Source organism: Barbus barbus (genome assembly GCF_936440315.1).
Source record: "Barbus barbus genome assembly, chromosome: 46".
Classification (NCBI taxonomy): domain Eukaryota; kingdom Metazoa; phylum Chordata; class Actinopteri; order Cypriniformes; family Cyprinidae; genus Barbus; species Barbus barbus.
Genome location: NC_136724.1, coordinates 1719000 through 1736588, shown reverse-complemented (window position 1 = coordinate 1736588; position 17589 = coordinate 1719000). Strand labels below are relative to the sequence as shown.

The 17589-nt window shown below is 37.6% G+C and overlaps 2 protein-coding genes across 3 annotated transcripts in view; one reads left to right on the top strand and one right to left on the bottom strand.

Moving 5' to 3' along the window:
• Positions 1-4241, top strand: part of LOC306864600 (integrin beta-1-like) — a 36856-nt gene extending 32615 nt beyond the window's left edge. Inside the window, exons 15-17 of one of the 2 annotated variants that reach the window (XM_079408712.1) lie at positions 394-560; positions 2218-2295; positions 2720-3982. In XM_079408712.1, the coding sequence (XP_079264838.1) occupies positions 394-560; positions 2218-2295 (245 nt within the window). In that variant the 3' untranslated portion in view covers positions 2720-3982. Of the gene's footprint in view, positions 1-393; positions 561-2217; positions 2296-2719 lie in introns of both variants that reach the window. The other variant, XM_079408713.1, reaches the window with a different exon arrangement.
• Positions 4242-5553: 1312 nt separating this feature from the next.
• LOC306864601 (F-box/LRR-repeat protein 7) overlaps positions 5554-17589 on the bottom strand; it is a 39155-nt gene continuing 27119 nt past the window's right edge. The window contains exons 3-4 of the mRNA XM_079408714.1: positions 12456-13049; positions 5554-8476 (exon numbers count right to left, since the gene is read on the bottom strand). Coding sequence (XP_079264840.1) covers positions 7740-8476; positions 12456-13049 — 1331 coding nt within the window. The 3' untranslated portion in view covers positions 5554-7739. The remainder of the gene's footprint in view (positions 8477-12455; positions 13050-17589) is intronic.

The following is a 17589-nucleotide window of genomic DNA, read 5'->3' as shown; positions in this document are numbered from 1 at the left end:
AGTTGCAAAGACTAAAGTCTCAAACCCAAAGAGATAAGCTGTAGTATTGAAGCTGTAGTATTGTTGTCGTGGAGACGCTGCGTGTTTCCAAATATGGTAAGAGGCGTAACATTTCCGTCACACGCTTGAGGTATTCGGCCAATCACAGCGTACCGGATATCTGGCCAATCAGAGCACACCGCGCTTCTCAGAACGATGAGCTTTTTAAAAATCAATGCGTCTCAGAAAGGCAGGACAGAGAGGAGCAACAATGTATGGTTTGTGGAAAACAATGTGTTTTTTTTAACCTTAAACTGCGTAAACATCACATTACACCAAATACACAAACTAATGATCTTTTTTAGCATGGTCATATGACCTCTTTACTGAAGTGATGTGTGCTTGGTTTGGCAGAGTGTCCGGCGGGTCCTGACATCATTCCCATCGTAGCGGGCGTGGTCACAGGCATCGTTCTGATTGGTCTAGCTCTGCTCCTGATCTGGAAGCTGCTCATGATCATTCACGACCGCCGCGAGTTCGCCAAGTTTGAGAAGGAGAAGATGAACGCCAAGTGGGACACGGTATGAAAATAAAGCTTTTAAACGTGACCAAGAAATCTTTTATTTGAGCTCGTGCTTTAAAACTTGAAGTTTTTCCAAAATCTTTCCAAAATTCCATGATTGTTTCATCAGAAGTGTGGTTTTCCTCTTTACAAGTGCGCCGTCTGGATTTTAGTGCAGCTGTGGAAGTAAAGCAAAGGCTTCTGGATTTTCAGGGCCTGGTTTTTCTGGGTGTGTCTTGGGCAGCTGCGGTCATTCAGTCAGGATGATGCACTGCTGCCCTCTGCTGGCTCGCTTTCTGAGCACATCTGTGTGCACATGTGAAAAAGAAATGCCCTTAATTGTACTGAATGAGCACTAATTAACAGAATTAAACTCAAATTGATAAAAGCTCCAGCCAAGCTCAAATGCAGGATGGTGTTCACAAAGGATCCAGCTCTCTTAAATATCCAGTTGGTGACTGATAACAGGTGGATCCAATTAACCTGCAAAAACAGAAAGGAACAACAAAACCTGTAACATGGTGTACTTCAGTTCCCAAAAGTATATTTTTTAAATCTGTACTTGCAGATAACATAATTTTAATGAAATAAAAGACCACATAGAGACACTTTCATGACTGTTTAACGCACTTTTGTAATAATGTCAAATAATGCACAATTTAAGTGCATTTTAAATCATTGTTTTAATCATCTTTTAGTCATGCTTTAAAGAAATACACTTGATTTTAATTATAATTTTATAAGTTGAATTATAATTTTAACTGTAGTATTATTCAACATTATATTTAAGGTTAATATATATTACATGTACTAAATTACAACTATGTAATTACAAATATATTTAAATACATGACATTCATGTTTCAATGGAAATGTGTTTGAAGTATTTTAGTTCAACATTAATGTTTGTACACTTAACCATATTTCAAAGGCAATAGAAATAATTATGACATTAAAGATATAAAAACTTACTAATTGCATGTAATACACATTTCATCTGTAATACATTTTCATTTAATTGCAAATAACATTGTTCGACAGTGTCTGAAAATATTACGTTCAGTTCACACTAGCCATAATAAATAGGCTAACGTATGCAGAAGTGTATTTGTTTCACAAGGGAAATCTTAGGCAAGTGCAGTTCAAAAACACAAGGGAGTGCGGTGTGACAGTGTTGAAGGTATTTATTCAGCGTTGTTGAAACCTGATTAGGATGTGTTTAGAACAGAAAGTGCAACTTTATCAAAAAAAGTGATACATTTACTTAAATATTTTGCATTCTAATTTATAAGATTCATTGTTAATACATTATTCAATTTTATATAATAATTTATAAGAAATAGTTGATTTCTGAATTAAGTTAATCAAAGTGAAATTGAACTACAGACTTAAATACAAGGTTTTTAGTGGCAGATGACAGGATAAAAGACTCCTTATTTATTTTTCCGAGTTTAACTATGTTTTATGCAGTTATTTTTTTTGTTAAACCTTCTATTCCATCTTCATTTATACTCCATATGCATGCTTTGGCTCCTTTTCCCTTGATGCTCATGAAATCTTCTTTCCATCTCTCTATGATCTCCATCCTTTTTTATTCTCCATTTGTTGTCCATAATTTGAGCTCTTCTGTTGCTTCATCTGTGGTTGCTCTGTTGTCTGTCCCTGTCCACTCTCAGACAGAGAATCCGATTTACAAGAGCCCTGTTAATAAATTCAAGAACCCAAACTATGGACGTAAAGCTGTGGCTCTATAAGTTTGTATACCTCTCCTCTTTCTGCATGGCCTTTTTTCTCTGTGTGTGTGTGTCTGACCACCTGACCACTGTTTGTTATATATATATATAATATTCCATCCTTGAAACTAAATCTTTACATATTTATAAAGTGAAGTGTTTATGGTATAACTCACTAATCAGCTACAGCATGAGCATTTGACAGTGTCATAATTAATGAGCGTTTCACTTAATAATTTGGTTTTCTTCACCGGATATTAATATGTTCATCAAAATATATATGAGTAATATATAGCTGCATGTGTTGATTTTTATTGTTACCTCTTTAATTCAAGGTTTATTGCACTTTCTTGGGGTGTAAATGCATTGAGATGAGACGCTGAAGTTGAATTGTGCTCTATATTAGTTTCTTCGTTTTAAAATCTGATTTTTGTGTGTTTCTCAGGGAGAGAACCCCATCTACAAGAGTGCCGTCACAACTGTGATCAACCCCAAATATGAAGGCAAATAATGGACATGGGTATCACTCGCGAGAATGTTTTGGAAGGGATAGGTTTGCAGATATCCTCAGTTTCTTTGAAATAGTTTACTTTCCTCATTGTATGTCATTCTTTTAGAACAGTATTGTAGCTTTGTAGCAGTATTTTATGACGGACTGGCTGCTTCTCGTCCCTTGCAAACGTGTACAGTTTGTATAGTCTTTTTATTTACATCAGTTTTTCTTCTTTTAAACCCTGTGTACATTCACACATTCGCTCTTTTCAAACTGAACAGATATTTGTGCCTTTGCATCAAGTGTTGCGGTGCAAAGGGATCCTTGAGTCCCACCCCAAAAATTGCAAAAACTCATCAAATGCCATTTAAAATCATCATATGAATTTCTTTTTTATATTCTATCATGTTCTTTCTGCTTTCAAACTTCTTCATCAGTCATATGTTGGCATAAGAAACTATCTGACCAGTATATATTATTTTTATTTTTTAATGTTTGGGGTTGATGTAAGTTTGGTTTGATATGCTAATAATCTATGCATATTCATTTACTGTCAGACGCATCTTGCATTACATGCCAAAAACATCTTAGATTTTAGTGATTGCTACTTATTTCCCACTTATTGTTGCTCTTAGAAAATCATTATGGTACATGTCTTGTGTTCAGCTGAAAATGTCTGTGTATTTTATGTTATGAAGGATTATTTGTTGAATTATTATGTGGCTCTTGATGAGTATCAGTGTATTCAGGTGATATCCTGTAGTTTGTAGCCAAATGTCCTTAAACCGCTCATTAGAAATGAGCACAGTTATTGATACCTACAGATTTCAAATATGTTTTCAATTAGTATATTTTAAAGGAAAAAAAAAAATGTTGCAATTTGCATATTTAAAATCAGTTGTTAAGACAATTATCTGGAAAAAAAATTAAAAAGAAGAGGAATTGGAGTGTAGTTTGTGTTCAAATGTTCATATCATATGCTCAAATGTACAACAACCCTTTATTTGAATTATTTTAACTGAATGTAATCAGGAGATGCAGTCATTTAAATCTACAGGAATGCTTAACGTAATACATGTCAAGCTGAAGGAGGATAAAACGATGGCCTGCCACAACACCCTATCTACTAGCTTAAGTAGCTTTTTTAAGTGCCTTTTTCTGGCTTTCTCAATATTGCAATTTTGAATTTATTTATTAAAACAAAATCTAAAAGACTGTGATCATGTCTTTCTTTCAAACTTAGTAGACATCAAAAAGGTTTATGTTAGCATTTTTTAGGGTTACTGATACATGTGCTTATAACAAAAACACTAAGAATTATAGGACATTAAAAAACATGCTTTTCTGAATTAAAATGTCATTTAATTGCTATTATTATTATTATTATTATTAATGCAGAATAGCATACATTTTTGCTCTATGAAAATCCTATGCAGCAGGATTTTCTAAGATGTAATAAAATGACAAAACTCTTTATACAGAACATTATTTCCCACATGAGCACGACTGAGTGTTATGAATGGATTTTTTTTTTTTTATGAATTTTAACATCTCTTTCCTTACTCATTAGTTGACTGGATTACCTAAAGTTGGCATTTTTTATAAGAATTTGAATTAAAAATGCTAAATATCCATATTAATTTCTGAGACTGCCACTCGTTGCACATAAACATGCCACATAAAGAGGTTTAATGACAACAATGTAACAAATTATAGTCCCTCACTGTATGTTGTTTTACATATAAATACTTGTACATGGAAGCAGTATACAAGTACTCTATTATGAGAGTAAATTAAGTGCAGAAACAGACATTAACCAACAGAGGGCATCAGCAGATAATAAACAGCTGCCTAGGACAAACTGCAGTGATAGAGAGAGACAGAAACACAATCAGCACTGAATCAGTGAGAGTGGACTTATTGTACCAGCACTGCCCGATTCATCCATAACACTGTAGACTATAACCACAGAACAATAGCTGGCAGCTATATACACAACACACTAAGCTGTGTTTCAGGCTGTTTCCTCTATTTACAGATGACACTGGGAGACCAGACCATGTGATCACGTGGAAAAACCACATGACAGCGAATTGATTAGCTTTATATTAGATACAGCCTCTTACTTATTGTACTATTCTTTAATGAACAAGCACTGGCATGTCAGCACGTTACTTTTTAATATATAAACGGATATTTTTTTTCCTACCCATGCACACTGACAACACTACATTATGTAGTCTATTGCACTTTTTAATATACAAATTGTTTTGTTTTTTTCTATCCATGCAAGCAAAATGAGGTTTTGTGTGACTCAGCTGCAACAACAACAACCACATATTTACCATCCATCCATCTCGCTGAGTAATTGATTTCATCTTTTCCATTTCATGATCTGTTTGTTTGTATAGTAGTGATTCATACTAACAACTGAAATAAGTTATGATTATGTTTATCATGAGGGTACTCGAGATATTCTTAGGTACAGCTGTTGATGGTTCTTGCTAAGGATTTATTTAGGGGAAATCCATTGTGTCACTGAGCTCATTGGTGTTAACAAGCTAGACTTTGGATCTTCTTAAAGATAGATCTCATTCAAAGCTAATCTCTCAAAGAACTGACATCTGGATGCCTCAATATTCCTGTTTGGAAGCGGTTTTCTTCCAAGGGTCATGTCACTACTCACTGCACTACATCGTCCATAGGAACCTTCCTTTGTTTGCATATGTCTTGTCACTTTCCTAATTCTTCATAGATACAACAAATGAAAGAAAACATTTGCTTTCAAATAAGTAGACCTTTATTGAGTGTTTTTAGCAGCAACATATTGCTTTCACAAAATTAAACCTTTAGAAATCTCATATAACCCTTGACTAGCGTTATCTGGGATATCAAATAAAAGACGTAAGGCTTTTAGATTATTTTGAGATTGTCAGTAATGCCCTTTAAAGTGCAAATGCCCATATTTTAAACCAAGACAGTCTCTTGAAATCAGATAATCAGTTTTCTGAAGAAAACTAGTAGATTTTATAACTAAATGAATAGTTCACCAAAAAAGAAAATTATTTCATCTTATTCACCACTTCTTTGGAAAAAGCAAGTAGTATATTATTAAAAGTTTTAAAGTTTGCATTTAATCATGTAATGGACAGACTCTGGACATAGACAACCAGCTAAATAGCTTTTGTAGAAAACAAAACATAAATCAATCCAAATAAACATAGTTCAGACACCTAGGCTACACCAGCTTACTGGTAACGTACAGTGACAATAATGCATCTCTTTCATGTGATAAATATTATGCTATATGTCATGTAGTTTTTTTAATTACAAGAGTGTGGTACAGCTCTGCAAGAAGCAACATTACGCACTAGATGTGTCTCAAAACCGAAGGACCTTCATTTAACATGCTACTTCCAATGTTGTGTCAGTCTGATGTGCAGTGCACTATATGCATGACATGTAACTGCTACTGATGTTGTTGCCTATAAATTCCATCTTCAATCAGTTACAAGGTTAGGCTTAAGATTCTGTTTATGTGTCCATTAATATCAAACCTCGCTCCTGTAGGGCCTCCATCCTGAAGTTTAATTCCAACCTGCTCCAGCACACCTGTCCAGAGCTTCTTAGTAATCTTATAGAACTTTATTAACTGGTTCAGGTGTCTTAGGTTTAGATTATGCAGGAAGATGGGTCTTTATGACCAGAATTTGACACCTGAGTTGCCCCAGAATTGCAGTATACAGCAAGTCAACTCACTACGACAGAGATGTGCAATCCTGGTCCTGGAGGGCCACCTTCCAGCAGAGTTTAGCTCCAACCCAAATTAAACAAATTAAATCTGAACAAGTTTATCAAGGTCTTTACAAAAGTGTCCCCACTAGGAGCAAAGTTTGAGACCCCAGAGTAGGCAGGAGACTAGTGTTTCCCAAGCTGAAATTCATGGGTCAGATAAGGGAGACAGCCAAAATGCATACTGTTGGTATGCCTCCAGGGGCCGGCAGGGATTGTAGGAGGGGGGAGTGAATGTCCAGCGCTCTCTCCACCCTCAATACCACGACTGAGGTGCCCTTGAGCAAGACACCGAACCCCCAACTGCTCCCCGGGCGCCGCAGCATAAATGGCTGCCCACTGCTCCGGGTGTGTGTTCACGGTGTATGTGTTTTTGTGCAGCTCGTGGTATTTATTTTAACAATAAAGGATGTTTATGACACATGGCAAGCGATCAGTCCATTATAAAACATGCAAAGAGTGCATGTCTGCCTATTATAGAATCAAAATCCATTTTAGATCACAATCGGAAGCTGTTACAAGCACTCGATGATGATATAAAGTGGGTTTTGAGCAAAAACATTAATAATTGCATACATTTTCAATGTAGCTTGATGCTAATTGTACCTCTAATTATTTCAGATGCATTCTTGTAAGCATTATGGATATTTTGTGTTTCTGATGAAGAAACACAAGTTATTTATCTTAATTTAATGCTGTATATTGAGCAGCGGACGATGTAAACCACATGAGATGCATACGCTACATGAAGAAAAAATGCATTGTTGGTCGGTGTCCCCTAGTGTGCAGGCATGAATTAGCAGAAGGCAAACATTCGTTTCGCGCTCGGTGTGAAAGCAACATTCGCTTTTTCTCATCGCGCTCAATGTGGAAAGGCCTTAAGTCAGGGGTCACCAGACTCTGTCCTGGTGGGCCGGTGTCCTGCAGAGTTTAGCTCCAACCCTAATTAAACACACCTGAACCAGCTAATCACTGTCTTACTAGGTATACTTGAAACTTTCAGGCAGGTGCGTTGAGGCAAGTTTGGATCAAGTTTGGTGACCCCCGGACTAAGCACCCCTGCACTAGGTTTTGAGACACATCCACCTTGTTGAATCTCATCAGGCAGTCGTAGGAATGCAAAAAGTATAAACATCTGTTTTTCAGAGGTCGACACCTCTGGCGTCCCCAACCTGTCCCCTCAGTAGAAAGCAGGTATGGTGTGTTCGATTACACAGCGTCTGCAGTGCTGTCGGACCAGTCGAAGTGCCTCAGGTGGCACCTCACACTCTTGTACGTTTAGTAACTGCAGCTCGGGACATCCCGCTGCTACCGCCATGAGCCCTCTCCCTGTCAAACTCTCACAGCCCCTCAGACTCAGCCTTCGTAGCCCTTCACAACAACGTGCTAACACTTCCAACCCAGCGTCTGACACCAGCGGGCAGCGTCCAACATCTACAGACCGCAATCGGGGGCAGTTGCGAGCTAAGTGGCTCAAACCTTGGTCTGTTAGCCCCTCGCATCCCCGCGCATTCAGGTAGCGGAGCCGCGGACAGTAGCGTGCTACATAACGCAGTCCAACGTCTGTTATGCGCATACAATGCGCCACGCTCAGATAGCGTAAGCGACCCTCCAGGCGAACGACCTCACGTAAGCCAAAGTCTCCAATCAGATGGCAGTCGCTGAGGCTAAGCTCACGTAAAGCGGTGCAGTGCAGTGCTAGCTGTCGCAGGGCCTCGTCTGTTAGCCGGCTGCAGCGCCGCAGGTAGAGGTGTGTGAGACGCGGACAATGAAATGCAATGGTCCTCAAGCCTTCGTCCTCCAGTGATACACAGTCTGTCATGTCCAGGTACTGCAGGCCGATCTGGTGTCCATGTAGAGGTGTGAGCTGTAGAGACGCCTCCTCCGTCAGGCTGATACAGGTCACTTTAGGGCAGCCTTGGGAAAAAGGAGGAGATATTATCATAATCACAGTTCATGAATAGAAAGGTTAAGCTCTTTAGGACAAACTTTGAATATCTGGTTGTTAAGTCTGATCCCACGCATTACCGTTATAGCAGGTCTGAACAGAAAGGGTGCCAATATAAAACATTTTCAACTGAAATGTACTAGAGTCTTGGATCCGGAAACAGTGTTTGATACGTCAAGGCTTAACAAATGAATTGGCTTGACAAATAAAAAAAGTTTGAATAGAGTTCAGAGTAGCGACAGATCTTTTCTTCCATATTGTGACATACTGTATATCCATCCATCCATCCATCTTCTTCCGCTTATCCGGGGCCGGGTCGCGGGGGCAGCAGTCTAAGCAGAGATGCCCAGACTTCCCTCTCCCTAGACACTTCCTCCAGCTCTTCCGGGGGGACACCGAGGCGTTCCCAGGCCAGCCGGGAGACATAGTCTCTCCAGCATGTCCTAGGTCTTCCCCGGGGTCTCCTCCCAGTGGGACGCGCCCGGAACACCTTCCCAGGAAGGCGTCCAGGAGGCATCCGGAACAGATGCCCGAGCCACCTCAGCTGACCCCTCTCAATGTGAAGGAGCAGCGGCTCTACTCTGAGCTCCTCCCGAGTGACCGAGCTTCTCACCCTATCTCTAAGGGATCGCCCAGCCACCCTGCGGAGAAAGCTCATTTCAGCCGCCTGTATCCGGGATCTTGTCCTTTCGGTCATGACCCAAAGCTCATGACCATAGGTGAGAGTAGGAACGTAGATTGACCGGTAAATCGAGAGCTTCGCCTTGCGGCTCAGCTCTTTCTTCACCACGACAGACCGGTACATCGACCGCATTACTGCAGAAGATGCACCGATCCGTCTGTCAATCTCCCGTTCCATCCTTCCCTCACTCGTGAACAAAACCCCAAGATACTTAAACTCCTCCACTTGAGGCAGGAACTCTCCACCAACCTGAAGTGGGCAAACCACCCTTTTCCGACTGAGGACCATGGCCTCGGATTTGGCCTTTAATATACATACTGTATATTAAAGGGAAATGGAATATTGAAAAGGAAGAAATGTATGACAGGGACTTGGTTCTGTCTATCGACTGTTGATTGGATGAAGGCAGAACTTGAATGAAATTTTGCAGTTGATTATCAGAAAGGGGCAGGGTTTGAGCGAACATTGATTGGAGTCCAACATACTGTTTTTTGAAAGATCGAGTTACATTATAACTGAAAAATATAAACTTGATTATTTTTTATTTTTTAAATGAAACATGCATGGATGATTGGTTCAAAATAAGTGCAATAAGATGCATTGGGAAAAAAAACAACAATTTACATTTCATGTTTCATGTTCACATTTCATGACATTAAAAATAATAGACATCAGGTAAATTAAATAAATGGGCATTGCTGTTTGGTAGAGATTTCTGGGTGGCTGCTAAGATGTTGCTAGGCTTGAAGTCAGGGGTGCACATAAGCGGTACGCAGGTGCGCGACCAAAATAAAAAATGCGCTGTGTAAATAAGTTCAGACTGCTCATTTGCATACCGACATGGTTGACAAGCTGTTTCCATGAACATTACCATTTTACATTGTCAAACTGTAATACTGTATAAGATTTCTATTCAAACTTAAACCTTCAATCTAGGCTATCCGCGCCATTTTCAAAGCACGATGAAAAAGATTTAATGACATTTCATTCACAGACACTCTTCAATCAGAAGCGCTAAGCCTGGCAGCTCATATACTTACTTGCCGGCAAACCACCAAAATAAAAGCTTGCTGATTTTATGTTTGAAAATGATGAAAATTCATTAAAAAATAAGTAAATATTAGCATTTTATTTTTAGGTCTACTATAAAATATTTGTATTTTTATTTAATATTCCCTTTTTATTTTCAAATATAAGAGTATTATCAATTTATTATTTTGTTTATTATTTTATAAAAAAAAATTTAAAAATAAAGTGAAATAATATTATAATCACTATTATTAATTAATTTGTATAGTTGTATTTAATGGGTGACACAATATAAATAAATATAAAAATACAAAATAAATCTCCAGGTGCTCCAGGCTGAAAAACGTATGTGCACCCCTGGTTATTATGCTAAATGAATACAAATTATAACTATAAGCTGTGTTCTGTCCACTGGACAGTTTAAACTACTGACCTTTTAATACAGGGGAACATTATTTACTCGTCCTGTCTTATATAAAAGCCTTAGTATGAGCATCAGTTCCTGTTGTTTTGATCCTTTATCAAGCAATAAATCAAGATCCTGCACTGGAACTGCAGAGACCACTGAGAAAAAGGAAAAGTCACATGGGAAACAGGAAAACGGTCTAATAAAATTACTTTCAAATTCTGAAATTTAGAGTCTACATCAGGTTTTCAAATCGAGGTAAATGAATGAAATGCTGAATATAGGCCAACTAAAATAATTAAGAAATAAAACCCAGAAACTTCATATGCAACAAAAACCAGGCAGTATCTGTTTTTGCTCCTATTACAGTTATACCACCTGCTTTTAAAAGTAAATGTAACTGCAAGAAATTTAGGAAACGTTTGCAACAAAGCGCGTATTACTTGTGGAAAGCAGAACGCATGCTGTGCCCTCTGCGTGATGAATAACTGTACAGTGTGTGACTCCTACGATGAACTCAGCAGACGGACTCTTGCTCTTTGGTTGAGGTTAGCAGTCCATCTTTCAAAACTGAGCGGACCTCACCTTCCCCCAGAGAAAGACTGAAAGACTGGCAGTGATTCCTAGATCCCATAATGTTTTTCCCAGCCTTCCCAGAAAAACTTCACCACTTTGAATTACTCCCTGAATAAATCCGCAACCAACCATGGCTTTCTGATGCTTAATGGCAGCTAATTCATCACAAAAGCTCTTGAAAATAATCAAGACATAGCATGTTTTACTCGTTGACCAGGTAATGGATGTGCCGTGCAAATGCATATGATAAATAAACATACAATAAATGCACCTGTGGTGCAATACTTAGAATTCTGTGAATCTTAAAAATCTCATGGACATCTACAACAATGCGAGGCATAGTGGTACAGTATATAATATCTCACCTTAAGTATGAGATTTACTAAAAATAAATAAACATGCAACTGGGTGAATCTCATCAAGAAATGTTTAGAGGTCATATTTCACTCCAAAGTCAAAAAAACAAATATAATTTGCATTACGTTTCATTTATTTTTTGTTTGTTTGTTTGCACTGTGCCATTTTTTTTCATTTAAATTTTCACCCGAATTCTCATTACCATTTTATATATATATATATATATAGTTAAACTCTAAACTCTAATGAAGTTCCCAATTCTCATTACTGTAATATAAATTCCCTGCTGAAAAGCCAAAGTTCCCACAACCCCTTTTCAAAACCATAATTATTTAATGATGCACATACATTACATATTATAAAATACATTATATATAATGAATACTGACATAATATATCAACATTTGTCACTAAGAGAATTAAAATTAATTTTAATAAATATGGTAAAATAAAGGTCCTAAAGTAGGCTTAATTTTCTTATAAAATGTCATTTCTAATTTTCCCTTTTAATTGGAATAAAATATTTTCTTATCACATATTCTTGACAAATGTCATGACATTCACGCAAAGAAATATTCAGGGGTCATGTTTCACCCCAAAATCAAAAGACAAAACTAATATAAATTAAGGACCATGGATTTTTATTTGAACACAATTTCTCATTACCATAATGTAAATGCCCTGCTGAAAAGCCAAAATTGCCACAACAAATTTTTTAAATCATAATTTATTTAATGATGCATTTTTTTTAATGATGATTTTTTTTTTTAAAGGTCTTGAAATAGGCTTTATTTTTTTCTAATTACCTTTTTTCAACAGGAGTGAATTATTTTCTTTTTTCAAATGTTTTTGACAGGTTTTACGAGATTCACTCAACTGCAAAGTCTGTCAATATTACCTGATACGTCTAGATGTTCCAGATTGGGACACTGGGATACCACATCAAACACTGCTTCGTTGGACACATTATAGCAGCCTGCGACCTCCAAACGCCGTAGTTCTGGACAGCGCTGAGCGACCACACGCAGCCCTCGATCAGACAGCCTCCGGCAGCCACTGGCCACCAGCGTCTCCAGGGTCAGACAGACGTTGGGAGTGTCCTGACACAAGCGATGGGTGAGCACTTTGAGGGCCCGGTCAGTGCTCAGCAGCTCTCCGGTCAGACGGATGGTGCTCCAGAGCCGCGGGTCCCAGGCCAGGTTATACCAGCGGCGGCTGACTCGAGCGCAGCGGCACAGCTGAGGGGTGCACAGGTAAGACAGGACCTGTAATAACACGGGATCGGGCAGGGCATCGATGAGGGCGGTGGGAGGGACTTTGGAAGGCCGTGAGTGAGTGCCTGGAGGCGGGTGAACCAGCGCCACTGTTTCGCCAGTGACGTTAAAAGACGTAGAAGATGTTTCATGGCCGTTTGGGACTGTTTGAGGAGGGTTTGACTTCAGAATGAGAGCGGGACTAGGAGTGCTAAGCGTCCTCATGCTTAGGTCCGAATCTGAAAGAAAAAGAAAAATCACGTGTCTTTATCTCAGTTACACTACCAGTCCAAGCTTTTTGAACAGTAAGATTTTTTGTTCTCTTCTTCTCGCCAATAAGCCTGCATTTATTTGATCCAAAATGCAGCAAAAGCAGTAATATTGTGAAATATTTTTTATTTATTTCTGTGATCTGCAGCTGTATTTTCAGCATTATTACTCCAGTCTTCAGTGTCACATGATCTTCAGAAATCATTCTAATATACTGATTTACTGCTCAACAAACATTTATTATTATTATTATTATTATCAATATTTAAAACAGTTTTTTTCAGGATTCTTTGATGAACAGAAAAGATCCAAAGATCAGCATTTATCTGAAATAAAAAGTTTTGTAACATTATACACTATGCCATTCAAAAGCTTGACGTCAGTGTAATTTATTTTTGTTTTATAGAAATTAATACTTTCATTTAGCAAGGATGCTTCAAATTGTTCAAAAGTAATGATAAAGACATTTATAATGTTACAAAAGATTTCTGTTTCAGATAAACGCTGTTCTTCTTAACTTTCTATTCATCAAAGAAACCTGAAAAAAATCTACTCAACATAATAATAATATATATATTTTTTTTGTGATTAATGATTGAATTATTAATGATAAGAAGGATCATGTAAAGTAATGACTTTAAAAATTCAGCTTTGAAATCACACTAATAAATTACTTTTGAAAATTTATTGAAATAGAAAACAGTTATTTAAAAATTTAAATAGTCAAAATATTTCACAATATTTCTGTTTTTGCTGCACTTTGGATCAAATAAATGCAGGCTTGGTGAGCAGAAGAGACTTCTTGAAAAACATTAAAAGTCAATGAGATTCAAATCTAAAGCAAATGCGTGTCAGATTTGAGAACGACCAAAGTATTCTCACAGAAGAATTGTCTTTTACTCAAAATAAACATTTAAATGAATGTAAGTTATTGTATAAAGGTAAAAGAGAACCTGATTCTTGTTAGGAGAGAATCTGATGATGCAATAAATGTCTAGAAGCTCAAAGGATCTCAAATATGGAAGCCATCAGCTGGTTTGAGACACAGGTTTAGCACAAATGGTGTTAACTCAAGCGACGCTCTCAGGCTCTTTGTTCTCAAAACTGTCTCGTTATTGGACGCTGATAAAAGTGTCAAGTTTATCTCAAATGCACTTGAAGGGCTTGCCACGCTTGAGTCTGCATTAATGGTGAAGCTTGCATTCTTCGCAGATGTTTCACTGATTTGTAAAAGATCAAGAGGGAGTCTGTGTGGCACGGTAGATAGCTTTAGAGTCCTCTGCTAGATCTCATCATAACCGTGGATTGCCCTGCGCTGCTTTGCATGTAGTTTTGTTTTCTATTTGACACAAACTACTAACTAAAAAGGTTTAGCTCAAAATGTTGAGCTATAAAACAAGTCACAACCAACACTAAAGTCCTGGGTTTGATTCCTTAGACTCAATGTGCTGTAATTGCTTTGTATAAACTTCTGCAAAGCTTCTTTAATAATATTTCCAACATGACATATGACCCTCTCAAAAGCAACATCAACCACAATTTTTTACTTTTTTTTTCAACTTGGATTGACAAGATGTTAGGATGTTTCTAGACCAAATGAAACATCACACATTCATAATGCAAAATGACTGTTTTTACTCTAAAGCTGACTACTATGTTGGTAATTAAGGGGTTGACGGTATTTTTTTCCTCATACTATGGAAGTCAATGGCTGCCGTCAACAGTTTTGTTCAAAATATCTTCTTTTATGTTCAACAGAAGAAAGAAATCCATGTATAAAACAACACGAAGGTGAGTAAATGATGACAGAATTTGCATTTTTGATTGAATTTTCATGGAGAAAATCCAGTAATTTCAATAGGAAGTCATGCAATTGTGAAAGTGACTAATGCGTGTCACTAATGTGACTGTACTTGGTTTAAATTCATTGTTTATTCATTCCACATAGATTCAAAGGGAGCACATATTATACGTAAATAAATAGCAATATAATATGTTATATAAATTATAAATCACAAAGTAGCACTTAAATGATGTCTCTCCATTAACTTATGATTAATTACAATCTTTTCTCCTTAGGTCAGTGTGGGGCTGAACAGTTTTACTGTGTACATTTCCATTTAGGAAACTGGTTCATAGGCCAGTCATAAACTGAAAGATAATGAGGAGAAATATTAAGGGGAAATACAGTTTATATTAAGCTCTTGTCTTCCCTTGCTCTCTATTTCACGTCCTTGTCAAGCCTCCTCCACAAGAATGAGCACAAAGGATGAGAGAATGGGAGCAAAACATTTCCAAAGGCTGTCTTTAGGATTCATGGATTCCCGTCCCTAAAATCTCGATTAATAGCTCTGTGCTAAGCTTCAGGATGGTTCTTCTGAGGAAGTGAGGGTTTATGTGAAATGATGCTTTCTCTACAGGAAATTTTCTTTAGGAAGGAGCTTAGGTGGCTCAGAGCCCACTGACATGATGGATTAGTCCAAGCAGAATTTTCCTCTGCAAGCCATTTTTTTGCATGCAAGATTGTATTTATAAACGCTACATTAACAGTCTTCGGTGTATATTTTTTGTTCCAGATGAAGCGCTGCAAGAAGAATTTAATACACATTATATGGCCAAAAGTATGTGAACCTCCATTTCTAATTTACAGATGTGGCTACTTTAGCTACATGCACCAACAGGAGCCTAAAATCCAATGTACAGCCACACAGACTCCTTACACAAACATTTACAGTACAAGGATCGGAGCAAAAAGCTCAATGATTATGAATGTGGCACTATCACAGGAAGCCACCAGCAATGTATTGAAAGAAACCAGGCAAGAAATGTAAGTACAATGAAAAATAAAAAATAAAATCCATGTAATTCGGCCGATAAAGCCGATGGTTACATATGGTGGCCCGTATGGGGGACGTTTAAAGATTGAAGCTGTGTTGAGAAGAGTGTTAATACTGCTTCTTTTAATGCATCTGCTGGTTTTAATGATGAACAGGTTTTACATCGCTGTGAATGTAAACAGCTTTGCGCTGAATTGGTTGCTCTTAAAATCACTGTTTTTGAGTTTTTTTAAAAATCTGACATTTAAAGCACCTTCATCACACAAAAGGTGCATTGAACTTAGTGTACATATGACTTACTTTTCTTAATGCATTTTAATGAATGGATCCAGGGGAGTGTCATGGCATTGACCCATACAGTACATTGGTTATTTTAGGGCATCTTATTGACTTTGGTTCTGCGAATCAGATGCCATCGGTTATAATAAAAGTCGAGTTCAGTGTACCGAGGGCTAGTCTTCAGATGAATTACATTATGACTTTAATTTTGTTTTGAATGCTTTTGCTCCAGACAGTGGTCATCCACATGACTGTCATCCGACAGTGATTTACAGCATGTTCAGGGACAGACAGACTCCTTTCCCTTCTTCTTCATGTGAGAGCCCTCTGCTGTGCAGATTTGTGTGTTACTGTAGTTTTTGCGTGTGTGTGTATTTGCAAGTGCAGTAAGTCGAGGAGATTTGTATTCCAGACTTGACCTGAGATCAGTTTGACTCACGGCCAGGTCATGATGACATACACAGACTCTCACTCTCGAGAGAGCTAAATGTCTTCGGCCTGACAGAAGACAGCTACACGAAACCCCTCCAGACCCTCACAGAGACACACACTCAGCCGGGGCCACACCATTACGAGACTGATCCAAGATAAATAAAAACAAACTGGGTTCAGATCACAGACTCAATCCATTATGCCTCGTCCAGTTTAAAGTGTTCCTCTCTGCCAGTCCAACGAGGCCACATAGGCCAGAAACACAGTATGCAGATGTAATGCTTTCTGTTTTCTATCTATTTCACCCCTAAATGCCATGCCAAAAGCAAAAAGTACTATGCTTGCTCACTTTATGACTTTTCTAGGCCAAATAGGAGTTTCGTGGTCAGACTTAGGGCTGCGACAACATCACCTTTTCACTACACGATTATCATGGCCAAAATAATTCACATCATCGGGATATCTACAAAATTAATAAATTAATACATTTATAATGAATAAATAAACGTACTGATGCTCAAGAAGGCAACTCAATGCATTAAGAGCTGGGGGGGGGGGGTGTAAACTTTTGAACAGGATGATTATGTGTAAATTTTTCTTATTTTGTTTAAAGATCATATTTTTTTCATTTGGTTTTGCACTTAAGAAGCTACATAAATACTTAAATGTTTCCCAGAAGACAAAATAAGTACAATTTACCCTGTTCATCCAATTCAAAAAGTTTACAACAGGAAACAACACAGATTATTAAGAGGTATGTAAACTTTTGAACGGGGTCATTTTTATGAATTCAGTTATTATTTTGTCTTGTGGAGAATAAATAAGCATCTGTTAAGTGAAATAGCTTATACAGGACAGTATCAAATAAACAATAACATGCAATTTTCAAGATTTTGTTAAAATTATTAACATTTTGCATATTCTGCATGGGGCATGTACATTTATGAGCACAACTGTATAA